At 48.2% G+C, this 20,792-nt stretch overlaps 1 protein-coding gene across 1 annotated transcript in view; it reads left to right on the plus strand.

Moving 5' to 3' along the window:
- Dna2 (DNA replication helicase/nuclease 2) overlaps positions 1-20,792 on the plus strand; it is a 71,473-nt gene that overhangs the window by 45,039 nt on the left and 5,642 nt on the right. The window contains exons 11-14 of the mRNA XM_077677492.1: positions 380-684; positions 7,980-8,224; positions 17,030-17,223; positions 20,370-20,456. Coding sequence (XP_077533618.1) covers positions 380-684; positions 7,980-8,224; positions 17,030-17,223; positions 20,370-20,456 — 831 coding nt within the window. The remainder of the gene's footprint in view (positions 1-379; positions 685-7,979; positions 8,225-17,029; positions 17,224-20,369; positions 20,457-20,792) is intronic.

The raw sequence follows: 20,792 nt of genomic DNA on the forward strand, positions 1-20,792 counted from the left end.
GTCATACCAATAGAAAAAATGTCCTGCCACATGCATTTTTTTTTTTTTTTTCCACCGGTCAGTAAAATTATAAATATAGATCCAGAGAGAGGAAAGAAGTTATAAGGAAATTTATTTATTTCCTTTATTATCGCTGTCCATCTGAAAAGGATTGTATAAGTGCATCCGCATCCCGCTTTGGGCACCCCAGGATTGGTTGCAGCCATTGGGGATAGACTGAAGGAAAAAAAGCTGGAGGCGATTGCACCAGAGCCTCGGGCAGTTTCCCATCCTTTTACCCACAAACAGACCAAAGCTGCATGTAGTAGCGCAACACTATTTCATGGGGCACTGACCACCACTTTGGAGCCTTATATCGATCTTCCTTTCATTCCTTTAGGGACATGCGTCTTCATCCAGAGTGGCAGGCAAAGACGTTCCGCATTGACAAAACCCACTCTGCTGCTGCCTTCACAATCAGCTACTCAAACCTGGCAAAGCTGATGAGCACCGAGCCTGCATCGGCCAAGCTGCGGTCACTGGTCATCGACCGAGTCCTGCCCTGTTACCGCAAGACTTTAGCTAAGGAGACTGCAGTTGCGTGCCACAGTGTTCTCAAGCCGCTCAACAACTTCCAGCGTCGAGCCATACTCAAGTTCCTGATGAGTGACGACTACGTTCTCTTCAAGGGCTTGCCAGGGACAGGTGCTTGTCTCTTTTTTTAAGTGCAGAGCACTTTGGGGGCTCACCTTGTCATCGTAGCTCGCTCTCTGGACCCAAGTAGAACCACACAGTGTTCCGTCATCGCCGCTGTTGTCGCGGCGTAGCCCAGAGGCTTCGAAAGCTGAGCAGTTTATAAAGTCGTAAGCGTTCGAAACTCGTGAACCGCTGGCGCTTGTCATACAGCGCAAAGAAAACTGCAGGTACATTTGAGACAAATTATACGTAATTAACCGGCAGCGCCTGCGTTCATTTAGTTAGGAACGCTCGTTGAATTGGCTTTTATAATAGTAAGTGAAAAAAAGTGGCAGTGCAACACCGGCACGTGCAGGAGGAAAAGCAAGCACAAAAAGAACAGAACTCCCACTGGCGCAGCTTCAGGCAGGGGGCACACGAGCACTGCGACGGCGGGAAATTTGAATTGCATTGGGTGGTAGCAGTGAGTGGATAACAGCGCTACAGCCCATTATGGCGAATCGCTGCTCTGCACTTCCGACAGCTTTGACATTGAGTGGAACAGCTTTAATTTTTTGTTGTTAGCTGGTATAACTTATTTTTAATTCATTGACTTGACCCTTTCACTGCCACTCCCGAGATAACTCGGGCAACCATACATGCCTGCGTATGCTCTTGTTGCCTGTTTACCTAACTCCCTGCCACTTCCGAGACGCTCGTGTAAAAAGAAATGATTGAGGGCTTGTTGAGCCATCTATTCAAATGCGATGTAAATGCATAGATCATGTAGGACAAACTTTAGACGAGAGATAGAGTGCAAGTTTCTTCATCCGTCTTGCCTCGTCTTATCTCAGCAGCACAGCCATGTTGGCCGTGGCAAATCAGATGCTAGGAAAGCAGGGAAGAGAGTCTTACTATCTGCACATTAGCTGCCAGCTGCCACTTCCTTTGGTGCATCATTTTAAGAATATTATTGCAAAAAGTTTTCCAAACAGCTGGACATCCTAACTCTTGTTACTAGTGAAGTGTTATTTTTGTTTTTATTGCAGGAAGCCGTTTTTATTGGGTGAGGTAATCCTCAATAAGGTGTTTACACGTCCAACAGCGCATTGCAGTGCTTTACTAGCATAAAATTTCCACCAAACGAACATGAAAAAAAAAAAAAAAAAACGCTGGGGAGTGAGGACCACCCATAAAAAACCTGGCAGTGAAAGGGTTGAAGAGTCCTGAATAAACCCCCTTTGATGCGGTGGGGACGTACCATTACAAAACAGCTAGAGTAACCTGTGAGAATTGCAGTAATGTGGCCAATATTAACTTGAGTTAGCGTGTAACAAAAGAATGCATATTTAGTATTTCATTCTTCACGCTGTTTGTAACGCTGTGGAAGGTACTTTTAGTTGCTGTTTCTGTTTTCTCATGCAACACTTTTGTCATTTAAAAAATGTTTTCTCAAAATATGGTGGTGTTTGCAGAGGAGCGTGCCAAGCTGCACGAAGGCTGAAAAGAATTTACCCATCAGTGCACCTTCTTAACGTGGTGCTCCCTTTTTAGATGCACAGAGGAGCTTTAAAGCAGAGTTGTTTAGATGCAATGGGAAGACCTCGACAGTGTTTGTTGAATAGTCTGCTTTAGCTTTTACGTGCAGAGAAAGACAAATACTGTTGCATTTAAAGCTCACTTGGTCACCACCAGTGTGAAGCCACGGCAGTTCTGCATGTTTTCTATGCATTCGTGGATGGACATTTTGGGATGACAAATTATTTCAATGACAGCAGTCTTCCTGGGCTACCTAAACGAAAAATTTCAATCTGTCACTCAAATCAGCCATAGATGTTACTGGTGAGCTGGCTGCTGTATTGGTGATGGGCAGCGGGGGTGTAGGGGTGGAAGGAAAGGGTGAGTGAGGGTAGTAGAGGGGGCAGGAGAAAGAATAGTGGGAAGGACAATGATGCTGCCGCTGCGCCAATTGCGCCAAACTGCGCCCAAGTGCTCTGGCTGCTACATCCTGCTACATTTCCTCTAAATTTGGCGATTCTGCGCCCAACCTGCGCCCAAGGGTGTATGCCGACTTTCAGAAGCAAAACTACTTGAGGTTCCCCACTGAAAGTGACATTGCGGTGCACCTGTTTTCAGGATGCAATCCGAGCCAAGTCAAGGCAAACTGGCCCTTGTAGCGGTAACTGCAATGATGCGTTTTGCGGCTGGCACCTCATAGGCGTTGTGAAATCCCCCCCCCCCCCCCCCCCTTCCCCTACCCGAGACTGTTAATTCCCTTCACACCTATTGGATTCGCGACACTGGCTGCTGACGTCGCGACCGTCCGGGTCTTCGGGCCGCGATATGCGTCGTGATATGCGTGCCGTAGTAGTGAAGTTCGGCAACAACGTCAGGCCTCGTGAAATTGCCGTACTCACTCGCCAACGCACCCTGACAGCGCACGCGTCTACCGGATCCTGCGGAGTTGTGCTGGAAGAAAAGTAGGCAAGAGATGAGGACGCAGGAGTTGCAGTTACAGTGGAATCTGGATGATACAATTCTGGGTGATACGAATTTCTGATGAGTGTCGGAGAAATTGCACTGTTTGAAATGGGGAAAATTTCGGCTCTTACGAACGGACCTGCGGTGCCCGGCGGATGATAAGAACGCGTCGGCAAGGTGCCCGACTGCCGAGTGAGCAAGCTACGGCGACGTAGGGGCTCTCTGTCCACTTTGCCGCTCTTCCTTCAGGAACGGCCAAGCTATAAAACGCTTCGTGCACTCCACAGGCATGCTGACGCCGCCGCGAAACCACCGCGAAACCGCTGCGCAGGGCGCGGCTGGCCGCGGTAACATAGCGGCAGTTTCGGTCACCAAGTGGTGCGGGACGCTCAAGAGACCGCTTCTAACCGCTCTTTAAAATGCTGCTCAAAGCACACACGAAGTTCCTTGTGCAGTAAATGAGCTAATAATATAAACGAAAACGGTGCTATAAAACATCATCCGCGCCGCTAGTGAAAGCGCCCATGAAATATCTGTCGGGGTGCTAAGCCTAAACATCTCTGGCGGAGCCAGCCATCTGTCTCAAGTGCTTCGTAACTGGCGCCATGAGGCGCATGCCTTCCCGTTGGCGCAAATCGTCAGGCTCCTCCCACTACCACACGCGTCGCACGTAATTTTCTGACCGCGGGCGTGACAATTGCGCGCACAACGCCGTCGCACATGAATCGCGTGCAAAAACGCCCCTGTAGTGAGTGAGCTTGGGCACCGCAAGTGAGGAGATGAAAGTACAGAAAGGACCGCTCGGCGACATAGAGGTTAAAAAAAAAAGCAGAAAAACGTCACGGATTTCGTCACGCGAAAGTAAGAAAAGAAATATTCGAAAACTTGTTTTAGTACTTAATTTTTTGGTCTGTGTTGTTCACACGAATTTCGGATGATACGAATATTTTTCGCGGTGCCGTGAGATTCGTATCATCGAGATTTTACTGTAAATAGATGAGAATTTACAAAGTGCAGGCGGAGAAAATAGTATGCAAGGGCAGGAAACGGTGTCATAGTTCGAGCCGCGCGCCGGCGAGTGAGTACGGCAATTTCACGACGCCTGACTTTGTTTCAGAGCTTCACGAGTACGGCACGCATATGACAACGCCCGTCTTAGATTTCACATGGAGTTCATAGAGGCATAGAATTTACATACGGGGAAATTGAAGGTGAAATGCGCACATGTGGCCTCGCAGGCAAACGTGTCGTAAAGGGGCAAAGTTCAGCCTGGTGCTGCATGTTGGTTGCCAGAAATGGCTGCCCTCTGCCTTTGTAAACAATAGGGCTGCTATCGGTGGCTTGTCGTTTTAGACCCTTACGGTGGCAGTGCTCATGCTGCTAAATAGTGATGCATGTGGAACACGGGGAGGAGCGTGATGTTCAATTATGCAGTCAAAGCCATGGCGCTACTGATGTTATTGGTCAGTGCTCCCACGATAGCCTTCCAATAGTGCTCGATTTTACATAGCATGTTCGTTGTGACGAGCAATTTTTGGTCAGTGCTCCCACGATAGCCTTCCAATAGTGCTCGATTTTACGTAGCATGTTCGTTGTGACGAGCAATTTTTAGTTTGTTCATAGTAAATCTGCTATTGTGTAAAAATGAGAGCTTGTTTTTTAATTTTTGCTGTGCAGGCCGCTGCACAAAGTTCAATGCAGAAAAATGGGAACAAAATATCCATGTTCTGGGTTCTTTTAATTTTTTATTATCGTTGAAGGGTGTGCTTTTAGCGATTATCTATCAAGAATGCAATACGTGTCTTAAGATTGCTTCTATCAACACCTGCTCCAAAGGCTGGTTTTGCTGCTCCGAAACGAATTTTTGCCTGCTCCAAAAGCTGCTCCAAAGTGGCCTAAGCCGGTAGCATCACTGGAAGGAGATAGGAATAGGAGAGAAGGAGTTTTTTAGATGGGGATGGTTCCTGGTCCCTCAGGCACTGTTCAGCTGTCCCATATTGACATTGCCCTTGTTTCCTGCGGTGTGCCTACACCTGGGAAACCACCACCAGCACCCGGGGGTCGGACCACTACCCCATCCTGGTCACCCCTAGGAGTGACCGCAGGTGAGCAGACACGAGGGTCTACGCCGTCACCAACTGGAACAACTACCGCAAGAAGATGGCAAGGTGTCTGGAGGACCCAGAGCCTGATTTCCTGGCAGCTGTCGTGCGGAGCGCCAACAAGGCCATGGTACAGGGGGAGGTACCCCTCTACACGGCACTGCCGGACCAGGAGCTCCTGAGACTACAGATCAGGCGCAACCAGCTGCAAAGGTGGGCCATCCGGAGCAGGCATCCGGAAGACTGGACAGCGTACCGGCAGGTGGATGCACAGTGCAGAAGGAGAGCTAAGCAGTGGCGGAGGCATAGCTGGGAGTCACTCTGCTCCACCATGGACTCGCGTAGGGACCCAGCCAAAGCCTGGAGAGTTTTACGGGCCTTGCTCCAGCATGCCATCACCAACCGGCGCCCTCTGCAAGCCTCTGCCATTTCCTTGGGCATCACCGAGGAGGCCTTGGCAGAGCGGCTAGCCGACCAGTTCACCCCGGCTTCACCTGCCACTGCGGCCCAGCTGTACGTGCTGCCGGCGATCACCCAGGACCCGCAAGTGGTGGCCATTTGTGGTGGCGACATCACACTCCGGGAGCTGCGGGCTGCCCTGGATCGATGCCCCAAGCAGCGGAGCACCCCTGGCATTGACAGGGTGACGTATCAGATGCTCCGGAACCTGGACGTGACAGCTGCAGCCGCTTCTACAGCTCTTCAGCCGGGTGTGGAGGGAGGGCAGCCTTCCACCTACTTGCCGGGTGGCACTAGTCAGGCCGATGCTTAAGGTCGGTAAGCCGCCCACTGAGCCTGCATCGTACCGGCCAGTTGCCCTGACGTCCGCATCGGGGAGAAGCTGATGGAGAGCATGGTCCTGGCCCGCCTGCAGTGGATTGCTGAACGACGGGGTGTCTTCCAAGAGCAGCAAAGCGGCTTCAGGCACCACCGCTGCGCGGCGGACTCCCTAGGGGATGTGGTGTCTATGCTGGAGCAGGCCCGCCATGACAAGGAGGTGGCCTTCTTACTCCTGCTGGATATGAGGTGGGCCTTCGACTCCGTCCCCCACACGGCCATCCTGGAGGCCCTGGACGGCATGGGCGTTGTGGGGCACCTCCGGAGTTACGTGAGGGCGTTCCTGGCCAACTGGACCCTTCGAGTCAAGGTGGGCCGAGCAACCAGCAGCCCACGAGACATCAGCTCTGGGGTTCCTCAGGGGAGTGTGCGCAGCCCATTCCTCTTCAACCTCGTCCTGGCTCCACTCTTGGACTGCATCCCGGCTGGGCTTGCGTTTCCAGTGGGGATGGCAGTCTATGCCGACGACATCGCCATCTGGGCACACGGACCAACGAGGCTACTCTCCAAGGTGAAGGCGTGCCTCCAGGGGGTGCTGTGGGCGGTCGCCACCTTCCTGACAAGCCGTGGCCTGCAGCTGTCCGAGTCGAAAGCGCAGGCCTTGGTCTTCCACCCGAGGGGCTACAGAGCACGTAAGGCGACACCGCCGATCACCTTGAACAGCCAGTCCCTTCCGTGGTGCACCAGGGCCAAGTATCTGGGGCTTCTGGTCGGCTGCCAGTTGTCCTGGCTACCTGCGGTGAAGGCGCTCCGGCAACGCACAATGAAGGTCCTCCAGGGCGTCCGGAGGTTGCTGGCGCGTGGCCAGGCCTGCACACACACCGTGTCCCTGCGGGTGTTCCACGGGATGGCATCATCTGCCGTCCTCTATGCTCTGTCTCTGGTGCAACTCAAGCCGCGCCGGTAGGAGGAGCTGGAGGTGGATCAGCGCCGGGCTGTCCGCCTTTGCCTGGGCCTTCCGAGCACATCTCCAGTGGCGGCGACGTACACAGAGGCAGGCTCCTGGCCTATCCAGATGCGGGCCCTGCAGGTGGGGCTCCACCACATCCACCGCCTACAGGGCGCATCGGACGGCGCAGCACTCCAGCGCTACCGCAGCCAGCCCAACTCTCGGATGGGCATGCTGCTCAGTACCTACAAGGGCCATATCGCGTTGCCGCAGTGGCCCCCAGGCACGGGGCAGGCTCTACGCATCCCCATCACACTGCCGGGGGTCCGTAGCAAGAGGTCCATCCACCTCAAGCCGTCTACCAAGAGGTGGCCGCCCTGCTGCAGGACGACACTGCCGGACTTCTGCAGGTGTACACGGATGGCTCCGTGCAACAGTCGACGGGCAGAGCCAGGTTGTTTGAGGGTGAACTCCTCGTTGAGTTCAACAATATCCCCAGGTCTTTTCTCTTCCCTGCCTTCTTAATAAATCACCACCACCACCATACTGGAGTTTGAGTTGAGAGAGAGGAGGGGAGTAAAGGGTGGTAAAAGTAGCATAAAAGTGTGGGCTTAGAGGAAAAACATGAGGGTGGCAAAAGGGCCTGTGAGGAGGGGATGTGGAGGACTCGGAAGGGGATCAAGAGACTCAAGGGGGGAACGATTGCGATTGGAGGAGAAATATGACTGGAGAATGCGCAACGTGATTGGCTAAGAGGATAGAGGTGGGAGGCTGTGTGGTGGGACGGGAATGGGGAGAGAAAAGGTAGGAGAAGAGGGGGAAAGTGCAGCAGAAGGGGTGGAGGAAGAAAAGTGCTGAACAGTGGAAGAGAGAGGATGCGGTATTAAGTTGTGGGACACCTGAAACGCAATTGTATTTCGACGACATTTGCATCAAAGCAGGCAGATACACGGCCAATTGTCAATGCGTGATCACATTAAGGCACGTTCTTCAGCTGTATTTGCTTTGTCTTTCAGGAAAGACAACCACCATCGCAGCCCTGATTCAGGCCCTGGTGTTGCTGAAAAAGCGCGTCTTGCTGACGAGCTACACGCACAGCGGTGTTGACAGTGTGTTGCTGAAGCTGAAGTCACGCAGTGTGCCCTTTGTGAGGCTTGGGGCCGCAGACAGGGCCCACCCGGCTGTCAAGGAATTCAGCGCAGGCAACCTGACGGCATCCATCAAGACCCTTAAGGAACTGCAGGAGTTTTATGAGAGCCAGGTGAGTTGCGCCGCTCTCGCTTTCGGATAGATGCGTGCATGCCTGCAGGTTTGAAATTTTGGTGCGGTCATTTTATAGCTCAACACTCGGCTCTGTGGAACCTCCACTTGGGGCATTTATTCATTGAATATTTTGGAGGGTTCATTAACATTGTTGTGCCTTGGCCAAAGAGAATAGAAATTGCATTGGAACAAGAACTGTCATTTTTGCTGCTTACCTGCAGGCTTTAACCTACTGAGGAATAATCTACTGTGATGTATTCGGTAATAAAATGTGCAATCAGATTACACTCCACGGGCTACTGCTGCGTTCTCATCATCCTGCAAGGCGGCTGTCAGGTTCCAGCCAAGTGAACCTGCGGCTTCTCTTTTTATTCTCGGCTGCTGTCTCGCTTGCTGCTTTCTCTTGTGTAGCGATTGCTTGCTTTCCGTAGTGTAGCAACAAGCACTGCTAGTGTGGAGGGCTCTTGTCTTCTTGTATAGAATTCGACAGTCAACTGCCCTTGCTGAAGGATGTGATCCTTGAGCTGTAGAAGCAGTGGCAATGAACTTGGTAGATATGGATTTGTAGCCACACTATTGGCGGTAAGCAACTGCAGCAAGTTGTGTCGCTAAACTGGTTGTGAGCCGATACAGCTCAAGATTCCCACCCCATTCATTCCTGCTAGGCACAGCATGAAGCTCCTGCAAGCCGTGTCATTAGAAAAGCTGCACTGAAAAGCAGTGCTACAGGTAATGTAAGCAGCCAGAGCAGGGGTGGTCAGCCAATTCCTTCCTGCGGAATAAAATGAACGTTTCTCTGTTCAGTTGTGTTAACAGCATGAAGTAGCATGTATAGATGTAAGAGGTGTCTACTGGTCTTTTTTCTGTTATGCAGTGTGCCGACGATAGGTAACAGCAACTAAGGCAGTGCAAATTTTATTAGCAGCTTTAAAATATATGCAACAGTAATATTTTCTCACACCTATCATTCTAACGTTACCTCAAAGTTTTTTGTTAAAGTTCTAGACTTTACGGTTTTGGTTTTGTTTGCCTTTTTGCGTCACCAAAGTTGGTATAAAAAGGGGGTGGAGTAACAATGACTAATCATACGTCAGCCTATCATTACGTGCGTTTTTAACATGCTACCGTCTTTGCCTGTATCTGTGGAGGAACAGAAGAAAGCTATACATACAGTTAAACACGGATATATCGAATTATTGTCTATATCGAGCAGCGCAAACACTTTTGAAAATCCCATGCAAAAGTATAGCGCTGTTTTACGCGCGCCCAGTCAGGGGCACATTCAATATATCGAATTCCGTGCCGCAAGTGCCCCTGAAAGTTTGCTTATACTGATAAGGTGGAGGTGGTTACACGTCACGGGCACTGCTGGTTTGGTGAGGCAAGAGGCGGCTACTGCGACATCGTGTTGCTTCGATGGCCTACAACAGCTTTTTGCCCGCTAGTGCGAGGGGCAACCCCACGGTAGCAAGAACGCGGACAGTGATTGAGACCGAATGACAATAAAAAAAGAGGGAAATTGAACTGAGGTGCTCGGTTTGTGTGCTTGAGCTGTTTCGTGGCTCGCGCAGCTAGGGGGATCAATGTGGCGTGGTGCATATTTGTTTTGTCCGAGGCATGCATTTCGGAGTAACGAAGGCGGGCATTCGACGGATATGGGCTACTGAAAAGATGTTGGTTGAAGAGGCGCTCGAAATTTTTTGCAGTAGTTTTGAGCGCGATACTACGCATCAAAGTTCACGTAAAGGCGAAGGCAGCGCAACCCGCCCCGGCCATTCCGGAGCACGTGTGTAAAGCGACTTCTTTGCACAGCTCCAGACGGGAGGTGTTTGGTTTGGATACCGAAGACGACGGCACCGAGTGCCTCGAAAGTGAATTTAGAGAACTTTCAGCATTCTGATGCGCCATCCCTCATGACGCAATGGCACACGAGTCCGTAAGTGCTAACCACGATGTGCAGGCTGTGGCGGACATCACCGATGCCAAGGATGCAGGATGCGGACCCTACTAGCGGTCCTGACAGCATTCCCAACCGCCTACTGCAGCCAAGCTTGCATCAGCGTTATTTGCCTCTGTTGTGGCACAGTGGACAGTGTCGTATTTTCTAATTTGTGCCGTGTTTGTAATCTTGAAGACACAAACTTTATGACGCAGAAGAAGAAGCAAGCGAATCTCAGACATTTTCCTGCTAATTATAGTGCGGTGGTCATCAAGTGGTGGTTCGAATTTTCCGTGCTTTGAGGGACAAAACAGTAAGCTACGGCTTTCCGCGATTTCCAAGAACTCTCGGTGATGTGCGAAGTTGTCAGATAATGTTCAGATAGGCGGTTTTTATATATCGAATTATCGATATATCAAACTAGTTCGCGATCTCCTTGGAGTTCGATATATCCGTGTTCGACTGTAGTAAGGGCGCTGCTGGTTCCAACCAAGTTGCAATCTGCTCCCGTACTCGCTGGTGTGACCTTTGGGGCGAAAGCGAAACCCTGCACCGAGTACTTCACAGCTGGTAAGTTGAAGCTGTAGTGCTTATGCTGTAGTGCAACTGTTCGCAGTTAGCTGTACACATTTGGTTTAAAACTGTTTGCAGATGCTTTTTGTGAAGAGCATGGGCCTACACTGCTGCGAAAATGTAAGTGTGCCCAGCTACCTTTGCTGCCCTCAGTGGAAGCCATGCTCACAAAAGTGGCCCAACGATGAACCAGTCTCGTCTGGTGGATGACCGGTCTTGTTACTGAGGTAAGCCTTTTAGCCATCCTTGCTCGGCAACATTTACTAATGCCACTGAGTGCTTAATTGTTGTCATGTGGCCACTTGTCAGTAGTGCTCGCCGTTTCAAAGGGTAATACCCGTATTCGTAGTTTATTGATTTTATTTGTTAAGCTTTCTCTCTCTGCATACATTATATTGTAAGGCTAATTTAGCTTGTAAGCATGTTTCATGCATGTTTATTTTGTCTTGTTCCCATTTGGCATTGCAAGGAAATGTCAGCTTAAATGTGAGTGCAGCAACACTAGATTTTTTATATTGCACACACAAAACAAGTCGAACACGTAAAGGGCCTCACTAAACATTGTCTCCCATATGAAAGCCACTGCGTTACACTTGATGCTTGATAGTAAGCTGAAAAGACAATATACATGGTGTCGTCTTGAAATGCTTCTACTAACATTGAAGAAACGCATTTGACACAACACAAATGCACCAGCTGTTCTTATTGTGTAACATCATAAATTTTACCTTATTTTACCTTCGTGTTTTATTGCAGCGAAATGTATTTTGTCACTCAAGCATTGAGACATAAAAAAATACATTTCAGCCATTTCAGTCTACGAATTACTCTGCCACTCCCATTTAATAGAAGAACATTCGGAGTGGTCTACTTGGAAGCGCAGTTTCAGCTGCCAGCCAGTACAGTGCTGTAGAGGAGGAGGTGCAGCACTTCAAGTGGAACATGGCACTTGTCTCTTCAACAAAACTGTGGTTGGTGCGACGCTATTCTCTGATGAGTTTGTACAGACTATTTTCCAGTAAGGGTTTTTTTTACGGCAAAATTATTGTGGATGGAAATGAAAAAGTTTTGGGATGATGATCCGCCATGACATAAATTGCTCTTTGTATTTCATGGTACGCAGTGTCTAGAGTGCTGTCCGACGGCACTCTAGCTGGTCCCTGCAGGCATTGCTAGAGCGCCGTCTGACGCCATTTGAATATGAAAGACTAAGCTAGCACCAGTCAAAGCGCCTGCCGTGGTTCGAGACGGTGGTTCGAGACCGGTTTGTGGAACTTTTGTTTTTTATTTCATCTCTAAATTGAACTATAATTTTTATGTCTTGGTTAGTTTTTGTCTTTTAAACGATTTCTTTGTGTGCGTTAGATTATGTTATGTTATGTTGAGGTTAGGTTGCTATTCTTTTTGTTATCTAGAGGGATGTAGTGCCAGACGCAGCAATTTTGTTACAAAACGCTGGTGGACGTCGATATAGTGGAGTGCTTATAATACCGTTAGACGGCACTCTAGACACGGCCGTCATGGTAAACTCTCTGGGGTAAACTCTCATGGTCTTTGTATTTCATGGTAAACTCTCTGCATTGTGTCAACATTCTACTGCCTTAAGCTTTGCACAGAAGTAGGAAAGCTAATGCAAACAATCCGAAATTTAACAGGAATGGCTCATCACCATGATTTAATTCAAATAAAGCCATGAGAAACTGCCTGACTGCAGCAGTTGCATCACCTCGTGAGTGGCATTGTAGAAAATTGCACTCATAATTGAGACGTTTTGTTGTGAGCTGTAGTTTGTCAAAAGCACGTTTCGCATAAGTTGCACATTTCACATGCCTTGCTAGTGGCTTTTTGATAGCTACAAAGGCAACAGTCATAAGGCAGACTGGTTTCTTTCTAAATGCTTGGTTTGCATGACAAAACGCGAAAGAAACAGCACAGGCTCGACTTGGCAGGCACAGATTGCCATTATCTTTGAAGCTTTCTTTCTTGTATGGATATTTGTGTTTTTTTATTATTATATGTGAAACAACTAGTTCAAAGCATGAAGAGGTTAGTATTACATGGCCGTTGGGGTTAGCAACTACAATTATTAGTTATGTCAGTACAAAGCCTGACAAGCATTCAATTGTGTGTTTTGCTTTTTGCTTTCAAATTGCAGAGCTGCCAAAAAGGAAGCTGCAGTTGCGGAAACAGGGGTGAGACAGCTGTGCATATTGCACAGTTTTGATACAAATTTGTTTTTCTGCGCCATGCTGCTCCAAAAGCTTGAAAATTGCAAAAATTGCGCCAAATTGCTCCAAAACAGTCTGGGAGCCAAGGATTTTAACGCTCCCGCCAGTTTCACTGAGAAAAACTACTTATGAACGGCAGAATTTTCCAGCACCGCCAAGGTGATGCTGTACGTAAACGTTTAATTGATTGACCATTCAATAAAAAACCCGCATAAAATTTTTCCCGAGATAGTTTTTCCGAAAGTCACAATGTCGGGTTGTGGAAGTTATATTCTGAGTCTTTTTTTTTTTTTTTTTTTTTAACTTTTTCCATCGAAAGCCATTGCAAAAAAAAAACTTGTAGAAAAAATACTCTTGTGTACTGAGGCGCCAAACTACTTGTGTAAGTTGATGAAAAAACAGCAATTTTCGGAGTCGTTTGATGTGTTGCGGGAGGTTGCGCGCCTCGAAAGACAGGAGTTCACCAAAAACAATGTGGTGTCCGCGAATGCACCGTGTTTCGGCCTTGAGTGTGAGGCGCGGTGCTGCGCGCTTGAAGTGAAATTTCGGACTCATTGCGGTGTTATAATAAAACGCTGAGTTATTGCTGCCTTTGACAGCGAGCGAGCGGCGGGAATGGGACGGTTGACATTGCAGAAGTGGCGCCGCAGGCTGCATCGCCGTGAAATGTTCAAGCAGTGTCCGATAGCGGGACGGGCTATTATTGCACGCTATTAATAATGGTTCATCTATCTGAAATGAAATTTAATGCCAAGCGGGAGGTGGCTAAACATACCAACGTTACTCAAATTACGATCGTAGTGAACGGCCACCTTGGGGATTGAAATGGGAGGGCTGGTGGGGTGCGACGACTGTCACCTCGCTTTGCACAACTTTTGCCGTGGCTCTACACTTGGGCGTAAAGCCGAGTCTGGGATTACAAAAATAAAAATTTCGGCATTCACGTGATAATAAAAATGCCTTACGATTGCTTGGTTTTTCAATTCGATATTTTCAATGGTGCTCCATGCTACGTATGCATTGAGCCTGAGAATTTAAAAATGGTTTGTAAAAAGGTTGTGCAGTTCGTACCTTGTGATACTCTGTTATAAAAAACTATTGAAGGGCTGTTTCAGTGATATGTACGTTCAAAATCGATTAAAAAATGCACCCCCCCCCCCCGAGTTGCCAAAAATTTGATTTTTTAGGCTCCTAAGATGACATAATAAATGCCGGTCTTCTGCTCCAAATCAAGGTTCTTCTGCTCCAAAATCGTGATTTCGCAGCTCCAGGAACTGCTCCCAAATCTGATTCAGCTGTCTCACCCCTGGGAAACCAAATGCTCACACACCAAACGATGCTCTGCTTGAAGAAGATTGGTCTGGAATTTTAAAAAATAAAAATACTTGCTGCCTCTTTGTTGTCTCCGAGTGCCAATTCAAATTATTATTACCTGCACCTTTAAGGAATACAGTGAGAGTTGGGCTGAATAACAACATATGGCTTATTTGCCTTATATGTCCAGCTGCTCCTATGCAGTTGTATATATTGATGGCAAAGAAGTTATGGCCATTTTTGGCCTGTATCCGCTTTTAGTGACTGCCACGTTTCGCCATGGATAGAACCCAACTTTCTTAATGGCCAACCCCCTTTCAGTTTGTCATTGTATTGTATTGGCTGCATCGCACTGCTGCAATTTTATCATAAAATAGACTAAAATAATTCTTTTGTGCTGCTTCGCTTCATTACATCATGGAAGTCGCTGACCATCATGCAACGTTTTAGTTGCGAAACTTTCAGCATGACTTCTTTACACAAACCATTAATAATGGTGCAATCCATTCCTAAAGTGCGCTTGCTTTAGCAACTGAAAATTTATGTATTAAAACCTAATTGTGAACTGAATTTTTCTAATGAAAGGCTGTGACTCTTTTGTGAAAATGCGTCAACGAATTCAAAGGGTTGGCCCTGTAAATACTAATATTTCACATGACGCATGCTTGTGCATAAATCCGAAGTTTCATATTTTCTGTCCGTCGCTTAGCCAATTCTTACCCAGAGCCATCTTGTCTTGACAAGACATGCCACAGCAGAATGCAGCATGCCTCGTCCTAGGGACATGTATGGTAAAACAGCTGCCATGACACCAACGTACATGTCACCAGGTACAGGTGTACCGAAGGTGTCGTGCTGTTGAAACACCTGTTCAATGTGTCTCTGTATTCATTTGGCAATCTATCGTCGCTTCCAAACTAGCACTGGTCATTTAGATTTTCATTACTCTGCGTGGCTTTTCTATAAACGGCCTCATAGCGTTCACACAAAATAATTTTTCAGTGTGAGATTGGTAGATTTGTTTTTTTTTCATGTACAGTAAAGGCTCGTTAATTCGAACTCCAAGGGGACACCACCTCAGTTCGGATGAATGAAATTTCGAACTAACGAAAGTGAAGCACAAAAGCTGTACAATGCGATTGTGGAGCAGTAGAGCATGTCAGCAATCGAATGCTTAAAAAAGGCCGTGATTGAAACCTGCCTTTCGTTCGAAGGCGAAAGCTAGAACTTCTTTCTCTAACGAGCGAATGTAGCGGAAGTTCCCTTTTCGTGTGCTCCAAAACTGAAGAAGAGACAGGTAGCATTCCATCCTGTCAATAAACCCGAGTGATGGCTGCACTTGTGCTTCGTCCGCAACCTGCTCTTGGTCACCGGCAGCGACAGGTTCTTCACTACTGACCTAAGAAATGATACCATCTGTCAGCACACCACATACCCTAGTCCACAAAAAACCTCCTTCCAAAACGTGTGCTATGGAAGTTTTAAGATATGCTTTTACCCGATTTACTTCTCTCTCTGGTTTTCCTCCTTTCCGGAGGCAACGCAGCCTCATGTGTAGGCAGCGGGTTCGTTTCTCTCGCCGTGCGCCAGGCCCGACTGGTGGTGCATAGTTTTAATTACAGTAGAATCTCGATGATACGATTCTGGGTGATACGAATTTCGGGATGATACGAATTTCTGAAAAGTCCCGGCAAAATTGCATTGTTTGCAATGGGAAAAATTTCGGCTGTTACGAACGGACCTGCGCGGCCCGGCGGATGATACGAACGAGCCGGCGAGGCGCCCGACTGCCGAACAAGCAAGTGACGGCTCTCTCTCCCCATTTGTCACTCTTTTTTCTGCAGAAACGGCCGGGCTGTTGTTTTCTGCTCGCGAAAACGCGCCCCCACGCCCCATGTGCGCCGCGAAACCTCTCGCACGCTGCGCGCGCCGCGGCCGGCGGCGGCAACATGGCGGCGGCTTCGGTCGCGAAGTGGCACGGCCGCTTGAGCGACTGCTTCTAGCCGCTCTTTAAAATGCCGCTCAAGGCAGACACGAAGTTTCTTGTGCAGTAAAGGAGCTGATAACGTTGGCGAAAACGGTACTATAAAACACCATCCGCGCCGCTAGTGAAAGCGCCCATAAAATATCTGCCGGAGTGCTAAGCCTAAACATCTCGGGCGGAGCCAGCGGGCTGTCTCGAGCGTTTCGCAAGTCGTCAGCGTCTTTTTCTGACCGAGGTAGGAGATACCGCGGGCGCTAAATCGTCAATGTGGCCGTGAAAATACAGCGCGCGCAAAGCCGAGGCGTGCGAATCGCGTGCAAAAACGCACCATGCGGTTCACGCTTGACTGTTGCGGCGTGTAGCGAGCTTGGACACCGGGAGTGAGGAGACAAGCGCGAAGCTAGGCGAAGCGTTACGCGCGCCAGAAAGGACTGCTTTGTGACGTGGGGGTTTAAAAAAAGCAGAAAAAATCACGGATTTGTTCACGCGAAAGTAAGAAAAGAAATAAACGAAAACTTTTTTCAGCGCTCAATTTTTTGGTCTGTGTTGGTTCATACGAATATTTTTCGCGGTCCCGCGAGATTCGTATCATCGAGATTCTACTGTATTTGTGGCGGGGGCCCCTCGAGTTCGAAATAATGGGCTTTTCATTACATAGGCTTCTATGGAGGCTTGGCCGGACCAAATCATATAGTTCGAATTAACGAGCTTTCACTGTGCTATGAAAATTGTCCGCTGAGGTGGTTCTCCTGCTTGTGCGTGCAGCCCGTGGTGGCGTGCACGTGCCTGGGCTCTGGCCAGGGGGTGCTGCAGCGGCTGCGCTTTGACGCCTGCATCGTGGACGAGGCGTCGCAGGCCCTGCAGCCGTCCTGCCTGGGCCCCCTCTTCCTGGCACGCTCCTTCGTGCTCGTCGGGGACACCCAGCAGCTGCCGCCCGTCGTGCAGAGCCCAGAGGCCAGGTGCGCTGCCGCCGCTGCTCGGATTGCGCTCCCACCCAGCACTGCGTGATGGCGATATGGCATACAAGTGACACGATCAAACGGAGCTAGAGGCCCCACTACCATTGCCAGTCATGTATTTTGATGGCTTACATCAGGGGCCACCAATTGCACAAAAAATATTCTGTGACATAGACATTCTTGCCAGCTGTCCCGAATTTTCTGTAAAGTGTACGAATTCCGATTTGTCTTATGATTCTACGAATCTTGCCTGAAAGTGTACGGATTTTTGAAAACAATAGCAGGAACATCTATTAACGATCAGAGTTACTGGATATAGACAGTTGCGAAACTCCCCATAGGCCCCATGTATCGAAAGCCGGTCTTCGGTTGCCCCCCTGCGCCGGGGCAAGCACGGGGCAAGTTGACTAGCCTGTCGTCTGTCGGCAGGACGTTGAAGCAGTACTCAAGTGCTTGCGGCTGCTGCCGTAAGTCATAAAAAGAAAAGCCGCAAAAACACAAGTAAGTTTTACGTAATTATTGTGTTTTAATTTAAAAAGCAGTCGTTATTTTACAGAAGAATTTTGAATAATAATAGTTTAGCGAAGTTCCATTTTCATCTCCTAGGTGCCGCGCGCGTCGACTTGCCCCTCAGCTTCCACGGAGTGGGGGGGCTAGCGCCGCCCGGATTCTGAAGCGGAGTTTCGCAACTGTCTATATTGAGTAACTCTGATTAACGATACTGTGGTACCTTGCGCCGCCACGAGAGGGCAATACGTACTCTTGTTATCATCATCAACGGAAGCTGCAACTTCTTTCGTCTTTTTAGAGTGGGGTACACACCCATATCCAGAACTTGCTACCACATCAGCAAGCCTGTTCATAGCATGTTGCTTGCGGGCCATTTAGGACTTCAATGTTTGCGTCACTTTTTGTATGACTGCCGTGTCCGATGCAGTACGACCTGTGGTCTGACTGTGGTAATTGTTTCGCAGTGCAATGGTGGGCTCAAAGCCGTGACGGTACTACTAAGTGTTTTTGAAATCGTACACGTCCGAATGTCCTCGTCCTGACCACTGGGGTTGTTGCTCATTGCTCCTGAAGACTGGCGGTTGTCACTTGAGATTGTAAAAACGTTAAAACGCTTGTCACAGGATGTTATTCCTTTTAAACTTAAAAATTAAAGTGTGCTGCCCATCCCCTGTGGGTTTTACAAATTTCCAAGTCAACAGGTTTGCTGGTATGCATAGAGACGTCGCCACAAAGTGGCTGCAGTATCGCCACTGTTGGCTACGTTTTCTTTTACATCTAGACTATTCGTTCAAAGTTTGCAATAAAATTGGTGCCATTGTTATAAGGAAAAGCGGTTTTTTTAATAACCCAAGCTTGTAATTGTCTTCATGGCCTCTTTAAGTAAAATTACAAAAATTATTTGCTTGCTTTCCGCAGCAATGTGATCATGGCCAGAAAGGACGCAAAGCTTCCTGAGCCTAAGGACATTATGCTGGGCTGACTGGAGCCCTTAAACTTGAAGAGAAAAATTGCAGAGTCACGGAGAAAAGCAAGAACGTCCATGTGTCGAGTTTTGGTGCACGGGAACGATCTACAGGTGGTTAAAAAAATCGAGAGCCATTCACTATGGCACGCCTCATAGCTGAGGTGTAGCTTCAGCACATTAAACTCCTACAATTTGATTTTTTAGAAATTGCTGAATCTACTGGTCTGAGAGTAGCAATGTTGTAGCAGTCACAAAATTGAGGATGTCGAGTGGGCGGCTTTATACAACAATGGTAATGCTAGATTTTAATGATGCCAAGCTCACAGAGATTTGGTCATAGTAGTCACCTGGTAGCATTGGTAGTGTTCAGTATTGGTGACATTGCAGGACATTCCTAATCGATGGGGCAATACAGTAATCCCTCGTTATAACAAACTCGCTGTACTCAAAATACTGCTTTAATTTAAATTTCTTCTGGTCCCAACCCAAATGCATGCATTTTAGACCGCATTATTCGAAGCGCACAAAGAGCTGGACCCGCTTAGAGTCAAGTGTGGCGAGCAGAGGCGTCGCCGAGCGGCGGCGACCCAGCGGCGAGTCAGATGGTCAACATGGTGGGTTAATAAGCTAGTGTTTCGAGGGCGATTTTCTCGAGCGAGTCACGCTCTATTCGCCCTCCGACTTCAGAGAAACAGCCCAAAAGCGTGGTAGGGTGATTGAATTTTGTTCCTTGACATTGGTCAATCGCGTGGACGCGAAGGTGCGCGACCACTGACACTCGAAGCGCAGAATTATTAGTGTCGTCAACAGCAGGGTGAGGAAAAACTCTTGTTTCGCAGACTTCACAGCTGTACACCTAGGGAAAAAATCGCCCAGTGATCATGCAAGGTCCCTAATGCAAAACCGGTCAGTTTTCATGATTCCGTTGTGTACCCACAACGAGCGGTAAATCGCTTTTTTTGAGCTGAACAAACACAACCTCTGACTCCAGCCACAGCATTTGCGGCACTTTCCAGCGCAAAACTCTCGTAGCGTTCCGTGACGCCCGCACCTGCCCCCTGTAAAAGTGGCCACTGCCTTCCCCTCCTCACGCGCTTAGCAGTCTGCGAGGCGTTCGGTTGCCCGTCACTGCTTGGGCCAATTGAAGCAGGGGTTGCTCGCGCTCGGCAAAAACATAAAACAGCCAAAGCTCACTGCCTTTTTTGCACCTGAGTAAAGTTTTGCTTCGTTGAATACGTGGGTTTTTATTCTTCGCACTTGTGGCGCAGTTTATTCTCAGCTACTTTAGCTTTTCTTGAGTGGTCGCTTATATCGAAATACCACTTATGAAATTTTTCGCCATCCCGCTGACTTCGTTACAACGAGGGATTACTGTATTTGCATTGGCTGAGGGACGCTTGTGTATCTAATGAACAGCTCTTGCCACTCGCAGCCACCACCTTACAGCATGGTCACGCCAGCTGCTCCTGTCTGACTTTAATTTTATTATTTTCCTAAATTTATATTTAGCTCAAATTTATTGTTAAAAGAACTTGAGCTCTTATTCTCTGGTTTTATTTTTCAAACCTAGCCTACTCAGGATTAGGAGTGTTTGCACTCAAGCATTTGGAATGAAAAATTGCACTGAAAAATTTTGTGTGATGCAAGCTACTCTTTGTTTGTTTTTCAGAAAAAAGGGTATGGACGTCAGCTTGTTTGCAAGATTAGAACATCCTGACAATACAATGGTGCTACCAGTTCAATACCGGATGAACAGGTATGCGATATTGTATCAAAAAATTCTAACGGCCTCCCATGGGCTGTAAATCCGTGATATGTAGTTGATGAGGGAATCGTAGTCATTGAAATTCTCATGAATGGTTTAAACATGTAAAGATGTATGTTTTTACCTCAATCTTTCATGCTTGCTATGCGAGGCGCACAAATCGCAGGCTTCAAATTGCTTGTATATACATTCGGCTGTTTTTACAAAATGCAATAACTTTACTACATGCAGTTTGATGCTGACCTGCTTTGTGTGTCAGTGATAAAGAGATGAACATTGCAGCTGATTCGATTGCCAGTCGCGAGCGCACGATCAGCAATTTTTCAG

Source organism: Haemaphysalis longicornis, unplaced genomic scaffold, assembly GCF_048455015.1.
Source record: "Haemaphysalis longicornis isolate Haplotype H1 unplaced genomic scaffold, Haemaphysalis longicornis Haplotype H1 scaffold_7, whole genome shotgun sequence".
Classification (NCBI taxonomy): Eukaryota; Metazoa; Arthropoda; class Arachnida; order Ixodida; family Ixodidae; genus Haemaphysalis; species Haemaphysalis longicornis.